This window comes from Ips typographus, linkage group LG10 (assembly GCF_016097725.1).
Source record: "Ips typographus isolate SLU linkage group LG10, UJ_Ityp_2.0, whole genome shotgun sequence".
NCBI lineage: Eukaryota > Metazoa > Arthropoda > Insecta > Coleoptera > Curculionidae > Ips > Ips typographus.
This window is the reverse complement of record NC_138431.1, coordinates 5412881-5431279: the sequence shown is the minus strand read 5'-3', so window position 1 is coordinate 5431279 and position 18399 is coordinate 5412881. Positions and strand designations below refer to the sequence as shown.

Sequence of the window (18399 nt, the reverse complement as noted above, 5' to 3'; positions counted from 1 at the left end):
GAACAGTGGCACGGATCAACTCGGTGATGATGCTTTGGACATGGACATGGTGGAGGTTCTTCAAAAGAAGAGCAACTGCAGTCAGTGTCTTTCACACAATGCGGGGTGGTCTTTTTTGGACAGGGAATAAAGCAAGCTGGTTGGGTAGTCTTTACCTCGTCTTTTCCACATTGACATTCTCGTTTAGTCTTATGTCCTATAATGTTCTTCACTTTATTAAGAAAAGATTGATTTTTGGCAGTTTTGACTTCTTTCGGTGGAGTCTCGGGGCATACACACAGCTTTTTCTTCTTCCTCTTTTTCTTACATTTGGAGGGTTGAAGATTGCACACCATCACTGAAGGACACCCATCCTGGTTCCTGTCTACTCCAGGCATGTTTACCTGGAGATTGATATTAACATCCTTTCGGGACTTTCCTTTTTTAATGCAACTTTTAGGACATCTAGGAAGTTGAATAATGCTGCACGGTGCACTCCTTAGCACTACCTTCTTCTCAGATTTTAATGAGCTAGTGCTATTTGGATTTAAGGTAGGTCTGGATATTGAGGTACAAGACAGCTTCAAAGGTGGGCTACAGGAAGTTTCTGGAGATGATGATGATTCCGTCTGTGAAGCCGCTGAATCAAATGAACTACAGCAGCATCCTTCATCTTTGGTGCTTTCTTGAACGCATCGATTGGTGAATTGTATGAATCTGTAACCTTTCTCTTCAAAGATCTTTGGTCTACGTTGGCACGTTCTGATCGTTAACAGGTTGAGGACGGGGTCACAGTCTGAGCTGCTGCTTGATGACGACATAGTTTAATAGATCAAAGGGGGGTCCACCAAAGGTTGGCACGGCTCCAAATATCTGAGAAACACAAACAGGGCACAACTCAAACTAAGAATGCACGCGATCCATTTCAAGCAGCACGAATTCGGACTGATCTTTTGCAGGAAAGTTTGAGAGGCGCAGATGCTGCAGCAACATCTCAATCGACGCCGCATCGCATCTCTCTGACCGAAAATTTAGAGTTTGACATTGAAAACTGTCAAATTGACGATATGGAGTGTCACAGGCCGAAACGGTCCCTGTCCCCGAATCACGTAGTGATTAACGGCCTGGTGATCGATCGTAGGGATAGCTTGGAGGATCATAAGGCCACATTGGGCAACATCACCGAAGAGAGTGATCCCATTCCCAGCGATCTCGATTTGACCAGCAGCAGCGAAAACCAGGATGATCACACTGAATTGTCCAAACTAGCCAGCTTCCTGGGTAGTTTGGACGAGACCGGCAAGACTCAGATCGTTGATACACTGATCAACATCTACAAAAAGGAGATTTTGAGTAGCTTAAAACAGTGTGAGGAAACCACCAGTCCTAAACATTATAAAAGCTTAGTAAGTAGACATTTTGGGGCAAGTTTTATTTTTTCTGTTGATTTAAGAGTATTTCACAGGCATCAAAGCCGATGGCGAGCACCCAGTGCCAGTACGACCGGAAGGATTGTCCCAGCTCCAAACTGGTCCACTTCAAAGAAGATTCTCTGAAAGAGAGTAGACTGATTCAAGAAAGACTCAAATCATTGGCAAAGCCTTACAACGAAATGTTTTCAGAAGTACCCAAGAAAAGTGAATTTGATAAAAAGTATGAAGAGGATCTGTACAAACTACTGGGACGTCCCTGCAAAAAACCCATAAGCCAGACTGAACATATTCTAGTTAAGTGTGACACTTCGGAAGACTACTCTACCAGTTTGGGGTATGAAAAGCTTAAGAAAAAATGGGAGAACCCTTTGGAGAAGATGAAACAACTGGTGTCGGAAGGGATTCAAGCGTCCACTCCAACTAGAAAGAGAAGGAAGCCGTTGAAGAAGTCCAGCGTAAATTTCGTGAAACCCTTCAAGTATCCGAAGCAGAGCAGGTCTGATATGGGTATAAACTGTCCATTTGGGTGCGCTTTAAGACTGAAAAAGTCCCAATCCGACACTGACCTTCGTAGAAGTCGAGCAGGAGTTTCTGTGGATCGAAAATCCTCTAGAGAGCTGTTACAGGCCAAAGAACTACGACGCAAGAACCAGCTGATCAGGTACCTGGACGCTGACCTTAAACGTGGAGACTCATCTATTCAGTTCAGTCAAATCCTCTTCGAAACCGCTAACAAGAATATGGACAACGAGGTCTCCAACATGGAAATTCCTTTACTAGACAACAAACAAGTGGACAATTTCAACGCCAATTATTTACTGCACTCCCTCAAACTGGCCACTCAAACCAAGTCCAGCGTGGTGCTCTCCATGGAACAACTTTGCTACACGGAAAGTGACGTTAGTGTCACCGAGGAAGACTATCGAAGATGGTTGAAAAAACGCAATCTGTCCAGGTACTATACTAGGTCTGAAGAAGAGTTTCTCTCAGTGTCTCAGACTAAACCACCTCAGACACCAAGAACTAAAAGAAAGATCACTTGGAGTGAACCAGAAAAGGATAGATTAGATGGGTTGCTGGAAGACATGGGGGGGTTGTTCCTCTACGAACACGTGGTCATTTCCAGAGCTTTAAACTTCTTTCTGACATTGCACGTGCCAAGAACCCGAGTGTTTACCAAATGGGAACGACTGTTGCAGCTTATGTTTGTTGGAGTGTTTTACTGCTTGTGGTGGTACTTTGGAAATTACGTGTACGTGGACGCGACCTTTAAGAAGGGCTCTGCCCTTTGGAAGTAACGAGGATTTGTGAAATTGTTTATTGACACAATAAATTACTTTGTATATATCAAGGGAAATAAAATAAAAAGTGGCAACGCAGCGTAGAACCGGCAATGCTGTACTAGAATGACAATTGACACTGACAGTTCAAAACTTAACCTTAAAATTGAAGTGTAAACAAATAAATAGGGGGGCCTCCTATTTAAGCGTGTAAAACCCATTTAGAGCCCCATATTAAAGAAAAAATGACTTTCTTATTCGACAGCACGGTGATATTCTCATCTCAGGTGAGTAACTCAATCAAATTAGGGCTTTTGGCAACTTAATGCCTCCCTTTAGGTGTTTTTCTTCATAGGGGCATGGATTTTTCTCTATCGAGTCTCTAGTGTTTAGAATCGGCGTTATTGGGGTTACAGTTATGGCTCTCTTGTCTGGGTTTGGGGCTGTCAACTACTCCTACTCTTCAATGAAATTCTTTATGAGGTGCTTTTAATGCAAAATCCACTTTCGAGAGTTGGTATTAGTGAAATTGAATTGTAGGGACGTTTCTCAAATTGAGGTGCACAATATCAACAAACGGCTAATGCAAACTATGGAAATGATGGTAATTCGGAAAAAACAAATGATGGGAAAAGTGGAGGTGGCCAACCGAAAAGGAATTTGGGAGATATCGAAGCAATGAGAGTAAGTTACATTAACATTACAAGATGGAGTTGTATTTTTAAAATTTACTCCTAAAATGGTGTAAATTGAAGGTTTGGAGGAACTTATCAAACACCATACTTACATTGTACATTGAGTAGGACAGAAACGTTGAAGGGCTGCTCCAAAGCAATATGGCGGACGAAACAGGTAAGGGTGGCGTTGTGGTGCGCCCGCAAAACCTTATTCATGTGGGCATCGTTCCGGGCGCCCACTTTCTGTTCGATGGGCGTTTCCGTCAGGTTCAGCACCTCCAAGGGCAGTTCGGGCACGTCAAGAAGGGCCATCGATCCTAGGGTGAGCTCCCACGAGAGGGAGGGGGTGGGGTTACCGTCATCCACCACACAGGACACCGTTAAATCCGCATTTTCTTTTACGGGGATGAAAGGGTTGCCCGGGTCCAGGATTCGGTTGTCGATCATTAAGTAGGCTTTTTTCGGTGGATCTGAAATCAAGATGATTATTTCCTTCCTATCAATTTTGACCAATCGCTATCAAGAATTAGTATAACAAATGTAAATTTTAAGTGGAAAAATCACTTGACAACTGTCAACTGTTTTCCTGTGGAAAAATTAAATGCACTAGGGATATTACCGCCGATTATTAATTCGACAGTTAAAATGTTGCCTTAAAGCATAGTTTTTACTTAAAGCATATTTTGTGTCCCTGGGTGACAATTTTTATAGTGTTTCCGGCACCCGTTTTTGGTACAAAAGAAAAACCGACGTTTTCCTCGACCATATCTAAACTGGCCGGCCAGTTTGGAAAATTACGAGCCTGGAAAATGCGCTTCGCTTTTGTTTGTCCAGGAAACGTAGAAACTCGTTCGAGCCGAAACTGGAATGATAATAATGTTTCGTGTGTTTTTTTTTTCTTTACCGTCCATAAGAATTCGGTCATGAAACAGAAAAACGCACCCTCAGAAGGATGATTCAATCAAAACGAATTAAGGTCGGCTCTTTGTGCCCTAGAAACACGCACCTGAAGGAAAAAAAGGCCATCAATTAAGGTCCCCTAACAGAAACGCACTTCAAGTCTTCTATTTGCCAGTTTCGAGAGGGTAAAACAAACACTTAGAGCGAGATAGACGACATAATACGCGGCCATATTTGACATGCAATCCAAAAACGGCTCTATTATGATAGAGCCGGAGCGGCATACGCACACAAAAGTGCTCCACCAGCCGCAAATATGGCTCTGACGGGGCTCTTTTTTCATTTTTCTGTTAAAGTGCTTTGGAAATGAGATTGTTTCGTGCTTTTGTCACCTTTTTTTACGGCGTTTTAATTAGGATGAGTGTAGGCCCATTAAGGACCTTAATTTAATAGGGGACTAACGGGTTTTTTAGTTCTGTAGGCAAATTGTTGAATAATTCTTTTATGATGAGTTGTTAACCGCAAAATGGACATGTAAGAGTTTTGTGCTAGTTTTAAGGCAGACAGAAAACTCCCAAAAACAGGGGCTTTAATAAGCCGTATATTTGAGCCCTACAGGGCTGTCCCTTTCGAAATATACATGTAAACGTATGGTAAAAGCCTACCGCATCCGGTCAAAACCCCGAAAAAAAAGCAAATACGCGTTCCATCACTGAAATTAATGGTTTAAAAAGGGATATTATAGAGGAAGGGCCAAATTGGCAAACAGGATTTTTGTTTGTAGGGCTTCGCCGCCATATTCCAATTTATCGAACACACAATATTAGTTATTTTAATATTGACAAACGTGCTCGTTTGTATGTTTTGTTCTGTTCTGATTTTTGCAGGTTTTTCTGATTTTAAAGGGCTTTTAATAGTTAGAGTATACAGGGTGTCCAATTCGACAAAGACTAGTAGACGATAGTAAACTGGACATTTGCGATAATTGACAAGCCAACCCAACCATAGTCAAACGGTTTCTACGTCGCTATTACCTCCATAACTCTTTCGAACGTTCATGGAGGAGGGACGGTGATAAATTGGACTAGATATGGACATTTCCATTTCTAGGAGGGTTGATTTCACGGTGTCCGCACAACGTTCAGTGCTTTTTCCGAAGGACCAAACCGACCGGAAACTTTCTCAGTCGCAGGTGTCGTTCCGTAACTTTATTTACGTTTACCGGAAGTGCAAAAGTGGGGCCCGTTTAACGCCCCCAAAAATCAAGGACACGTGACAAGTGTCTTTATTTTCTAAGTGTTAACTTAAAAACTTCAATTGTGAATACAGTACCGGGGTGAATTTTCAGTGTTGCCAAACCGACCATGTTTATTTTAGTACTAATTTGCAGTAATGTCTTTGATTGCTTAAATTTATAAAATGAACCTAAATAAGAAACAAATTTGCTTCGCATTTTTCTCAATTTGTAATTTTTTTTCAATTATTAGGTCTGTTGGCAGAAGTAATCACTGACTGGTTTCCAACTCAGAAACAGTAAATGTCAAGTTTTATTGGTTGAATGTTCACGTGACTATGACGTATTTTGACTTGTGACCAATGGATGTACCTATTTCTCTGACAACTAGTTGGAGATTCTTTCTGCGAACAGACCTAATGACATTCATTATTTTGTGGCTGAAAGTGTGGAAATAGTCTGTACTGCAAAAATTTGCTAAATCAAATTTAGACAATTGTAAAAGCTGAAATGGTAAAATCCTTGATAATCTTATTTAGAACTTGCAACACTGTAGAGGCTAGTTGACACCTGTCAAAAACAGTCACGTGACTTTTAAAATGTGATTTGAAAACTTGAAAATTTGGCGAATTAAATTTCAATTTGCAAATGGTAAAATTGTAAGGGACTTGTCACGTGAGTTTAATAATGCAATTTTCGATTTTCACCACATCGATGGTCACGTGTCTGTCTTGACAGTTGTCTACTGGCCTTTACAGTGTTGCAAGTTCGAAAATTGCATTATTAAACTCACGTGACAGGTCCCTTACAATTTCACCATTTGCAAATGTGTAAATTTAATTCATCAAGTTTTCAACGTTGAAACTACATTTTAAAAGTCACGTGACTGATTGTGACAAATGTCAACTAGCCTTTACAGTGTTGTAAGTTCAAAATAGGATAATCAAAGTCACGTGACCTGTATTTTATCATTTCCGCTCTTACAACTGTCTTAATTTGATTTACCAAATTTTTACAGTTGAAACTATTTTTTATGGTCACGTGACTGTCTTGACAGTTGTCTACCTGGCCTTTACAGTGTTGCAAGCTCGAAAATTGCATTATTAAACTCACGTGACAGGTCTCTTACAATTTCACCATTTGCAAATGTGTAAATTGTTTCCAAAAACGTGCTTAAAACTGTCATTTTCTCACTCCAAGTTCGTTTGACAAGCAATTTTGTCCTTGACTGTCTTTTCAAACTGTGTTTCTGGTAGTTCAAACTTTGACAGCGCTTTTCTCCCTGACTGTCCCAAATTTTGTGGTGTGTTTCTCGTGGTTTGATAGGAAATTTAATGAGGATTCCTAAAACTGTCATTTTCTCACTCCCAAGTTGGTTTGACAAGCAATTTTCTCCCTGACTGGCAAACGATCAAACTGTGCTCAAAAGATGCAAAAATCGGGGTTCAGAAAAGTTTTTCTGCATTCAGCCGATACAAAACGTGTTTCTAAGATTTATGACAGGTATTTTGAGTGTGGTCACGTGACTGCGTAGCTAGAGTATTGTCCAAAAACCACGTGATATCTGCCACTTTTCTGTCCCACACTGAATTTCACTTTTCTAATTTTACTTTATTTACGTCCATCATTACAAACAGTACCTACTTGCGAGTCACTAGGTCATTAGTTGCTCGAAAAGGGCTAAAAGGCCTCTATTCCGATAACCAGGCAATTTAATAGTCCAACAAACTTCAATAATTCACGACGTCCAATTAAATTATCATCATTTTGCGTACTCGGCTAAATGACGGACATGCACATACAGGTACACGTCAAATTGCTTCTAGCAACGATTGATTAATTCGATTTAATTGGTTTGCTCGATTAATCTGACTTTCCGCTAACAAAAATGAGGTAGATAATTTTCATAATTTCTAGGGTTATGATGGCTGTTTTGTTAAGAAAACTGGATTTTTGGGGAAAGTTTCTCTACAACGTAAACATTACAGTCAATTACGAAAAGTACAGCGTACTTTTCGCTAAAAGCTTGAAAAACAATAACAGTAAAAGTTGCAGAACGGCTATGTTTACACCGTCTGCTTTGAATCCATTTTTTTCACTGAAATAAACTGATCGTACGCTGAAATGCTCTCCGGAAGGTTGCATTAAGTGCCGCAAGGAAGCTAAATTGCTTTTTAGCAGACTGTAGTACAGTAGGAAATTTACGGGCCGGTCCATTATTCAGCTAGAAAATATTACTTTCATAATATCAGATTAAAAATTTAATATTGCCTTGAACGGGGGTTGCTACCCTTAAAACTGTTTAGAAAAATTACAGAAGGTGACTTGGTGTTTTTCATCAATAGTGCCAACAAAAATGCTCTTCCTGTCTCGTATTTAGTTTAAATCCTCAAAAACGTTTTGTTTTATGTAATTTCTATTTATCTTTTGATAAACTTAATTGAAACGGGGCCCTGTTTGAAAGGGTTAAAAAGGGTTCGTGCTGTTACCATTCAAAACTATTTCAGCGGCGATTTGTTGACCAAAGCCGGATTTGAAACTGTCTCTATTACTGTGGATTTTTAGGGTCAGGTACACTTACTAAACAGGGACGGTTTAAGGGGGGTTGTAATGGATAATACGTTGTCATTTCTGCAGTAATTAATCGTTCATTTAATGGGGCATAATTATATTTAAGCTAGATTTAACTGAAACGGGGATGAATAGAAATAGTGGTTAAATCCGTACCGGGGGGGGTTGATTAATTACGACTCGCTTTTTGCGGATTTATAAATATTAATGTATCGAGTTTCCATATTATTGTGTATACGGTGATTTATCGGTGCGAACTCGAAATTGTTATTGTTAATATAATTTACTGAAATTGTTAATTTATTTCAATCTGTCTTAGTTGGAACGAATGTAATTTTTGCACTACCCTTGTATGTTTAGTAGTGTCCACCATCTTGCTTGCGTCACTATGTTGTAAGTTTGAATTACTTTTTAAAAGTCACGTGACTGTTTTTGACAGGTGTCAACTAGCCTTGAAGTTTAAAATTGGATTATCAAAGTCACGTGACAAATTTATTACGATTTCACCTTTTTTAATTGTCACGTGACTGTTTTGACAGTTGTCTAGTGGCCCTTACAGTGTTGCAAGTTTAAAATTGGATTATCAAAGTCACGACAAATTTATTACGATTTCATCTTTTTTAATTGTCACGTGTCACAATCCTCATTAAATGTCGTATTCAAAAACCGGAAAAAACTCTACAAAATTTGGGACAGTCAGGGAGAAAAACGCTGTCAAAGTTTGAACTACCAGAAAGACAGTTTGAAAGGACAGTCAAGGACAAAATTGCTTGTCAAACCAACTTGGAGTGAGAAAATGACAGTTTTAAGCACGTTTTTGGAATCCTCATTAAATTTCCTATCTACTAACCTAAAAAAACACTACAAAATTTGGTACAGTCAGGGAGAAAAGCGGTTTCACTTCGACCTAACAGAAACACAGTTTGAAAGGACAGTCAAGGACAAAATTGCTTGTCAAACCAACTTGGAGTGAGAAAATGACGGTTTTAAGCACGTTTTTGGAATCCTTATTAAATTTCCTATCCCATAACCTGAAAAAACACTACAAAATTTGGTACAGTCAGGGAGAAAAGCGGTATCACTTTGAACTAACAGAAACACAGTTTGAAAGGACAGTCAAGGACAAAATTGCTTGTCAAACCAACTTGGAGTGAGAAAATGACAGTTTTAAGCACGTTTTTGGAATCCTCATTAAATTTCCTATTCAAAAACCGGAAAAAACATTACAAAATTTGGGACAGTCAGGGAGAAAAGCGCTGTCAAAGTTTGAACTACCAGAAAGACAGTTTGAAAGGACAGTCAAGGACAAAATTGCTTGTCAAACCAACTTGGAGTGAGAAAATGACAGTTTTAAGCACGTTTTTGGAATCCTCATTAAATTTCCTATTTAAAAACCGGAAAAAACTCTACAAAATTTGGGACAGTCAGGGAGAAAAGCGCTGTCAAAGTTTGAACTACCAGAAAGACAGTTTGAAAGGACAGTCAAGGACAAAATTGCTTGTCAAACCAACTTGGAGTGAGAAAATGACAGTTTTAAGCACGTTTTTGGAATCCTCATTAAATTTCCTATTCATAAACCGGAAAAAAACTCTAGAAAATTTGGGACAGTCAGGGAGAAAAGCGCTGTCAAAGTTTGAACTACCAGAAAGACAGTTTGAAAGGACAGTCAGGAACAAAATCGCCTGTAAAACCCACTTGGAGTGAGAAAATGACGGTTTTAAGCACATTTTTGGAATCCTTATTAAATTTCCTATTCAAAAACCGGAAAAAACACTACAAAATTTGGTACAGTCAGTGAATTTTAACTGCCAGAAATACATTATTTGTAATTTACCAGTAATTTACAGATAAAATTTTCCTGGTAAAGTGAAATATTTTTTCTTTACCGGTAATTTACCCAGCACTATCAATTCTAATCTAGAAGAACTGACAGTTTGGTACACTGTAAAAATATGATTATTGTACGTTTTTACAACAATAGCCTATTTGACTATGTCGTTGAAAATTTGAATAATTGTCAGATTGAAACGCTGTAAAAATATGATTTGGCAAAATTGCAAATTGTGTACGAACTTGAAGAATGGTTAGTTTTGCAACACTGTAGAAACGTAATATTGTTCGTTTTTAAGAAAATGGTCAAATTGGTAACGTTGCATTCATTTTGTATCAAAGTTGATTTATTGTCAGTTTGGCACTACTGTAGAAATGAGATCATATGGTACGTTTTTATGAAAATGTATGATTTGACAACATTGAATTTGCCATAACACCAAATTAGTGTTTTAAGGAAATTTTTCATGATAATTAAACTTAATGTTCAGCAGGGCAAATTGACCCTTATTTCAAAAGAGTGAGCATTTTCAGAGATAGATATTTTAAAAGGAACTCAGGATATTTTTTAAAAAAATTGAAAAGTTTAGGACATTTCCTAAAGGTCTGTAAGAGGTGTTCAGTGGATCTACTTGGAGGCTTCTGGCCAATTTTAAAACATTTTTGCAATGAAGTTTTGATCTCTGAGTTCTAATTTAGTTTGATTTTGTAAATACAACAATACGAGGGACAATCGTAAATTAAAGTGGTTTAGATAAAGTTAAAATTTACCTAGAACAGTAAGAATGACAGGTTTGCCCTGAACAACGAATCCAAACCCATCTTCCGCCTCACACTGCCATTTTCCATCGTCCTCCAATCGGACATTGTCAATGTACAAATTCCCGTTGGCGTCCACTAGAAACCGATGTCCGACCACCCTTTTGTTGTTCGTATTGTCCTTAAGGATCGTTTGGACAATCTGTCCGTCTTTCAGCCAAATACTGTTGCTGCAAAACAATAATAAAGTATTTAAGAGCAAAGTTGAAATGTCTTGAGAAAGAGATTAGGAACGACCTGAATAAGTTATAATTTAAGCCACCGGAACCGGAAATGCATTCTACGGGGGAGGCTTTAAAAGTTTCAAAAAAGTTCACAGGAAAGCTTTACTGCCATCTCACCTAAAATTGATGTTGACGGCACAATCCAGGACGATTTTCGTGTTTTGCTTGGCAAACATTTGAGTGTACTCCTCACCGTTTGAGTTGGTTTTCTGGTAACTCAAGTTCGTTCGGGTGTCAGCTCGGGTGGGTCGACGATGCGGATGTCTGGTGTGTGTCTTTGATTCTGCGTGTCCTGCAAAAGTCCAATCCATATAATATATGAATATGCGAAGCAGAAATCAGAAAAACAGTATATTCGGTCAAAGGGAAGTTACGGCTTTGTCCAATTAGCTCGCCGAAACAGAATAGCTTATCGATCGGTTCATTTATTTAATGGATTTCCAGGATTATGGACGCTTTCACGGCTAATGGCCGATATTATGTCCTTTGACGTTTACGCTGTTGTTGTTTTAACGCGAAAGGACATCTCTCTTGTCCAGTTTTAGAGGAACGTGACCCGATTTAATGACGTCGAAAAAGCTAAAAGTTTGTATCAAAAATAATCAAAACAGTCTTGTGATATGTCACGTGGTGTCTGGGTGCTACTCCAGATGATTCCATACCTTTTGCTCTCCTTCTCGCCTACACACAATAAGAAAGAAAACTCATCATAATTTTTAGGTACGTCATCAGAGAAGAAAAGGTAATTCAAGAATTTCCCGGTTGTTATTTCAGTGATTGCGCCCTTCCGTGCCTCGAATCTTATTTGGATTTATGGCAACTATTTTATGGAAATTACTCCCGAATAATAAATTTTCATGTTTGGTCGCTGGTTGCAATTTGCATCCCTAATTTACCAACTCTAATTCATTTTAAAATATCTCAACTTTTTACACAACCTGTCGCGCCATCTCAAGAAAACACCGCTTCCTGAAGCCACGTACCTGGTAATCACTGTCCGGTCTTTGATGAGTGGGCACATTAAAACACTGGTTTAATAGCAAGAGTCCTTAAAAATACTCGGAAAAACCCCAAAACGTGTTACATCCCCCTTCTTTGGTTATATCAACAACAACTCTCTCTTTTCTTAACCTCACCTTTTTCGCGCGATACACACGCCGTCAACTAATCGACGCGCCGCCTACCGTATGAAAAATGAACTGATAGCTGCCACAAACAACGATCTATTCTTTTTAAACAATAATTTGCTGGCCCCGACCATATGTAACTGACAAGTTAGCCAATAGAGGCAGGTGTTTGACTCGTCATGGATTGGAGGGGGCATAATGTGCCAAAGGGAGGAGAAACTTTGCCAGTGAATATCCTCTTCCTAAGCTATTTGTCAGCAAATTAGGTGTGGAACGGTCGCAATATTGGACCAGTGTATTACGAAACTTTAGGGAACGTTGCGATAGTTTTGGTTATGTATTACAAACATTCACTAGTAAACTCTTTAGTTTTAATTAGATTATGCTCAAGTGGAACTTAATGTTTATAAGGGCCTTGCTTAATCTGTTTCTAGCACTTTTATAAAAAAAATTGAAACTAGATTAGTCAGTCAGTGTCTTCTTTAGCTGTAACCGAGTTATTTCACCAGAAAGCCCTGGTTGAGCTGAAATGGGTCTAACTGAACTTTCAAACTGTGTTTCTAGCAGTTCAAATTTTGACACTGTTTTTCTAACTGACTATACTCGATTTTTTAGTGTTTTTTTAGACTATTGGATAGGAAATTTAATGAGGATTCCAAAAATGTGCTTAAAACTGTCATTTTCACACCACAAATGGGTATTACAGGCGATTTTGTCCTTGACTGTCCTTTCAAACTGTGTTTCTAACAATTCAAAATTTGACACCATTTTTCATCATGACTGTACCGATATGTTTTTTGTTTTTTTTAGCTATTGAATAGGAAATTTAATGAGGATTCCAAAAATGTACTTAAATCAAACATTTTCTGACTAGAAGTGGGTTTTACCAGCGATTTTGTCCCTGACTGTCCTTCCGAACTGTGTTTCTTTTAGTTCAAAATTTGACACTGCTTTTCTCCCAGACTGTACCACATTTTATACGGTTTTTCCAAGTAACTGAATAGGAAATTTAACGAGGATTCCAAAAATGTGCTTAAAACTGTCATTTTCACACCACAAATGGGTTTTACAGTCGATTTTGTGCTTGACTGCCCTTTCAAACTGTGTTTCTAGCAGTTCAAATTTTGACACTGTTTTTCTAACTGACTATACTCGATTTTTTATTGTTTTTTTAGACTATTGGATAGGAAATTTAATGAGGATTCCAAAAATGTGCTTAAAACTGTCATTTTCACACTACAAATGGGTTTTACAGGCGATTTTGTTCTTGACTGTCCTTCCAAACTGTGTTTTTGTTAGATCAAACTTTGACACTGTTTTTCTCTCTGACTGTACTCAATTTGGTAGTGTTTTTTTAGGTTAGTAAATAGGAAATTTAATGAGGATTCCTACAATGTGCTTAAAAGTGTCATTTTCTCACTTCAAGTGAGTTTAACAGACGATTTTGTCGCTGACTGTGTTTTCAAACTTTTGCAGCACTTTTCTCTTTGACTGTACCGAATTTAGTGATATTTTTTTAGGCTAATGGATAGGAAATTTAATAAGGATTCCAAAAATGTGCTTAAAACTGTCATTTTCACACTACAAGTGGGTGTTACAGGCGATTTTGTCCTTGACTATCCTTTCAAACTATGTTTCTAGCAGTTCAAATTTTGACGCTGTTTTTCTAACTATACTCGATTTTTTAGTGTTTTTTTAGACTATTGGATAGGAAATTTAATGAGGATTCCAAAAATGTGCTTAAAACTGTAATTTTCACACCACAAATGGGTATTACAGGCGATTTTGTCCTTGACTGTCCTTTCAAACTGTGTTTCTAACAATTCAAAATTTGACACCATTTTTCACCATGACTGTACCGATATGTTTTTTGTTTTTTTTAGCTATTGAATAGGAAATTTAATGAGGATTCCAAAAATGTACTTAAATCAAATATTTTCTGACTAGAAGTGGGTTTTACCAGCGATTTTGTCCCTGACTGTCCTTCCGAACTGTGTTTCTTTTACTTCAAAATTTGACACTGCTTTTCTCCCAGACTGTACCACATTTTATACGGTTTTTCCAAGTAACTGAATAGGAAATTTAACGAGGATTCCAAAAATGTGCTTAAAACTGTCATTTTCACACCACAAATGGGTTTTACAGTCGATTTTGTGCTTGACTGCCCTTTCAAACTGTGTTTCTAGCAGTTCAAATTTTGGCACTGCTTTTCTAACTGACCATACTCGACTTTTTAGTGTTTTTTTAGACTATTGGATAGGAAATTTAATGAGGATTCCAAAAATGTGCCTAAAACTGTCATTTTCACACCACAAATGGGTTTTACAGGCGATTTTGTTCTTGACTGTCCTTTCAAACTGTGTTTCTGTTAGTTCAAACTTTGACACTGTTTTTCTCTCTGACTGTACTCAATTTGGTAGTGTTTTTTTAGGTTAGTAAATAGGAAATTTAATGAGGATTCCAAAAATGTGCTTAAAACTGTCATTTTCACACTACAAGTGGGTGTTACAGGCGATTTTGTCCTTGACTGTCCTTTCAAACTGTATTTCTAGCAGTTCAAAGTTTGACACTGTTTTTCTAACTGACTATACTCGATTTTTTAGTGTTTTTTTAGGTTATTGGATAGGAAATTTAATGAGGATTCCAAAAATGTGCTTAAAATTGTAATTTTCTCATTCCAAGTGGGTTTTACTGGCGATTTTGTTCTTGACTGTCCTGTATCCGGATCTTTGACACAAAAGAAGTTTGCGCCGCCCACTTTTCGCCAGTCATCTCAGCTCAGAAAATGTGATCGGAACACGTATGCTACTTTTTTTCTATCTATTACCGTTTTCTCTATATCCCGTAAAACCATCGAAAATGGAGCACCCTGTACACACGAGGGGGCGTTCAACGTACCAAAAAAAAATAATGAAGGGTCGGACGAGCGGTTTCATTAAACGTGACGAAACTTATTTGCCGAGCATGACATCTATCGAATGTAATTTGCACAGAAAATGCAAATTTACCCTTGTCTGGCGTCCGATCAACTTTTAATTGCGCTTCCCTCCCTCCCTGACCGCTCTCCCGATTTAATTTTTAGGGATTGATCCAATTAATCCTAATTTTACTCCCTTTTCTGTGCCCGGTACAAGTTGTACGCGTTCTCTCACAGTTTTACGTTGTCGTTTTAATTAAAAAGTGGAAGAAGAGGAGAAGCCGTAAAAGACGATGAGAGGTTCTCCAAAAAGGGCTATATCTATATATCTATTGGTGGCAGAGTGGATTTCTAGAGTGTGATCAAGTGGTCTTAAACTGTCTATCAGCGGGGGTTTATAAAGAGCTCGCTCGCTTGTAAAATAAATGATTTATGGACTGGTATACTGCTCTTAGTGTCGGTTTTAACCTCAAACTTTCCACCTTCTCTTGTCCACAAAGTCAATGAAATTACGCAATTTCAATGCATCCAAATGAAGAAAAGAAGACTGGACCACGCCCAATTTCCGATTGCTCTATACGGAAAGTTGCCGACTAGATAAAACGGTAAATGGGCGGTTTCCTGCCGGTCGATCCGCAAAAGTTGCAAAACTCATTCCTACGAAAATCGGTTCAACTCGCTTAATTCAATAGGAAAGTCGCATCTAGCACGACTAAAAGTATTCAATTTACATTTTCAAATTGAAATAAAACAACATACTAAAGTAGTTCACAAGACATTTCCGTTACGTTTCGCAAAAATTATTGAAGTTTGACTACCGGCGAATTAATTAAGCTCGGTGCATATTCATTCAAAATGGAAAGAGGGGAAAAATTGCGGAGTAAACGAAATTCATAATGCGGCACCAGATCTACATAAACAGAATTTTTAAATTAAAATTTTTGCGAGGAAATCTTCCAGAGAAAGTAATTAAAATTTTTCGCCCATATTATCATCATTTTCCACATCGTAGATGGTTTGATTTTTCCCATCTAAGAAATGTGTAAGAATCCACTTTGTGTACGTCTCACCTTAGGGATGCTACCACACAAAAAGAATATCGGTTGGATGCCACTTGAGAAAAGTTATCAAAACATACACCGATAGGTTGTGTCGGACCACTTAAGGGCGCACGATTCCCATTTCGCACTTAACCACAACAAATGGAGACGTTTTTGTCGCAAACGCCAAAAATCGGGCTTGAATTATTCATGATAATCGTATGGAAAAAGGAAGGACGCAATCAAAACACAATTTGCCATAAACAGCGAAGGAGAACGCGAACCGCTTAGAGAAACGCGGTTATGCAAGGAAGAGAGGCAAAAATAAATGGAAAAGCCGTCTGAGTGTGTGTGTTTAGAATATCCGGGGACGAAATGACCTTTCGTCCGTTGGGAATTCCCTTTTGGGACAAGGGAAAGTCTCCGAGCGTCGCTTACGGTGGTTTCTTCTCCCTTCCCTCGTTTCGAATGTGGCTGAATATTGGAAAAGTTTTTAATCCCGTCCGGCAGACGCCATCATTGGCCACGACGTTTTAGATTGGATCGTACGTAAAACCGTCTTTGTTCGTTAATTCTGAAGAAACACACGTTGTTTTCCTTAAATTAGAGTAATGCCTGTTTTCCTCACACTTCCAAGTCAGTTTTAAGTACCTTAAGCTAGTTGATAGTTATGTACCGTGAGTGAGCATATTCTACCCTATGGCTCAGAATATTCGACTTCCTGAGGAAGCGAATTCATTATTTCATTTTTTTTTTGGTACGTTGAACGCCCCCTCGTGTGTACAAATTAAATTTACATTATGAATTAGGTCTGTCTTCAAATTTTGACATTGTTTTTCTCTCTGACTGTACCGAATTTAGTGATATTTTTTTAGGCTATTGGATAGGAAATTTAATAAGGATTCCAAAAATGTGCTTAAAACTGTCATTTTCACACTACAAGTGGGTGTTACAGGCGATTTTGTCCTTGACTGTCCTTTCAAACTGTGATTCTGTTAGTTCAAACTTTGACACTGTTTTTCTAACTGACTATACTCGATTTTTTAGTGTTTTTTTAGACTATTGGATAGGAAATTTAATGAGGATTCCAAAAATGTGTTTAAAACACTCATTTTCGTACTCCAAGTGGGTTTTACAGACCATTTTGTTCCTGACTGTTCTTTCAAACTGCGTTTCTAGCAGTTCAAACTTTGACACCGCATTTCTCCTTGACTCTACCAAATTTTGTATTATTTTTTCATGTTATTAGATAGGAAATTTAATGATGATTCCAAAAATGTGCTTAAACACTCATTTTCGTACTCCAAGTGGGTTTTACAGACCATTTTGCTCCTGACTGTTCTTTCAAACTGCGTTTCTGGCAGTTCAAACTTTAACACAGCATTTCTCCCTGATTCCACCAAATTTTGTACTATTTTTTCATGTTATTAGATAGGAAATTTAATGATGATTCCAAAAATGTGCTTAAACACTCATTTTCGTACTCCAAGTGGGTTTTACAGACCATTTTGCTCCTGACTGTTCTTTCAAACTGCGTTTCTGGCAGTTCAAACTTTGACACCGCATTTCTCCTTGACTCTACCAAATTTTGTACTATTTTTTCATGTTATTAGATAGGAAATTTAATGAGGATTCCAAAAATGTGCTTAAAACACTCATTTTTGTACTCCAAGTGGGTTTTACAGACCATTTTGTTCCTGACTGTTCTTTCAAACTGCGTTTCTGGCAGTTCAAACTTTGACACCGCATTTCTCCCTGACTCTACCAAATTTTGTACTATTTTTTCATGTTATTAGATAGGAAATTTAATGAGGATTCCAAAAATGTGCTTAAACACTCATTTTCGTACTCCAATTGGGTTTTACAGACCATTTTGTTCCTGACTGTTCTTTCAAACTGCGTTTCTGGCAGTTCAAACTTTGACACCGCATTTCTCCCTGACTCTACCAAATTTTGTACTATTTTTTCATGTTATTAGATAGGAAATTTAATGAGGATTCCAAAAATGTGCTTAAAACACTCATTTTCGTACTCCAAGTGGGTTTTACAGACCATTTTGTTCCTGACTGTTCTTTCAAACTGCGTTTCTAGCAGTTCAAACTTTGACACCGCATTTCTCCTTGACTCTACCAAATTTTGTACTATTTTTTCATGTTATTAGATAGGAAATTTAATGAGGATTCCAAAAATGTGCTTAAAACACTCATTTTTGTACTCCAAGTGGGTTTTACAGACCATTTTGTTCCTGACTGTTCTTTCAAACTGCGTTTCTGGCAGTTCAAACTTTAACACAGCATTTCTCACTGACTCTACCAAATTGTCTGCTATTTTTTCATGTTATTAGATAGGAAATTTAATGAGGATTCCA

At 38.0% G+C, this 18399-nt stretch overlaps 3 protein-coding genes across 6 annotated transcripts in view; 2 read left to right on the top strand and 1 right to left on the bottom strand.

Moving 5' to 3' along the window:
* The window catches only part of LOC145734709 (contactin-4-like), an 85537-nt gene that overhangs the window by 25186 nt on the left and 41952 nt on the right, over positions 1 to 18399 (bottom strand). For 2 of the 4 annotated variants that reach the window (XM_081988247.1, XM_081988248.1), the window contains exons 3-5: positions 11065 to 11239; positions 10676 to 10893; positions 3480 to 3839 (exon numbers count right to left, since the gene is read on the bottom strand). In XM_081988247.1, the coding sequence (XP_081844373.1) occupies positions 3480 to 3839; positions 10676 to 10893; positions 11065 to 11239 (753 nt within the window). Of the gene's footprint in view, positions 1 to 3479; positions 3840 to 10675; positions 10894 to 11064; positions 11240 to 11321; positions 11510 to 11930; positions 12085 to 18399 lie in introns of those variants that run through there. The other 2 variants (XM_081988249.1, XM_081988250.1) reach the window with 2 other exon arrangements.
* Positions 1047 to 2806, top strand: LOC145734953 (uncharacterized). Its single transcript, XM_081988628.1, has 2 exons — positions 1047 to 1385; positions 1445 to 2806. The coding sequence occupies exons 1-2, from the start codon at positions 1047 to 1049 to the stop codon at positions 2708 to 2710; spliced, it is 1605 nt and encodes a 534-aa protein (XP_081844754.1). The 3' UTR covers positions 2711 to 2806.
* LOC145734815 (Golgi pH regulator-like) lies at positions 2833 to 5731 on the top strand. Its single transcript, XM_081988457.1, has 4 exons — positions 2833 to 2979; positions 3032 to 3175; positions 3233 to 3376; positions 3448 to 5731. Exons 2-3 carry the CDS (start codon positions 3111 to 3113, stop codon positions 3372 to 3374), a joined length of 207 nt encoding a protein of 68 aa, XP_081844583.1. The 5' UTR covers positions 2833 to 2979; positions 3032 to 3110; the 3' UTR covers positions 3375 to 3376; positions 3448 to 5731.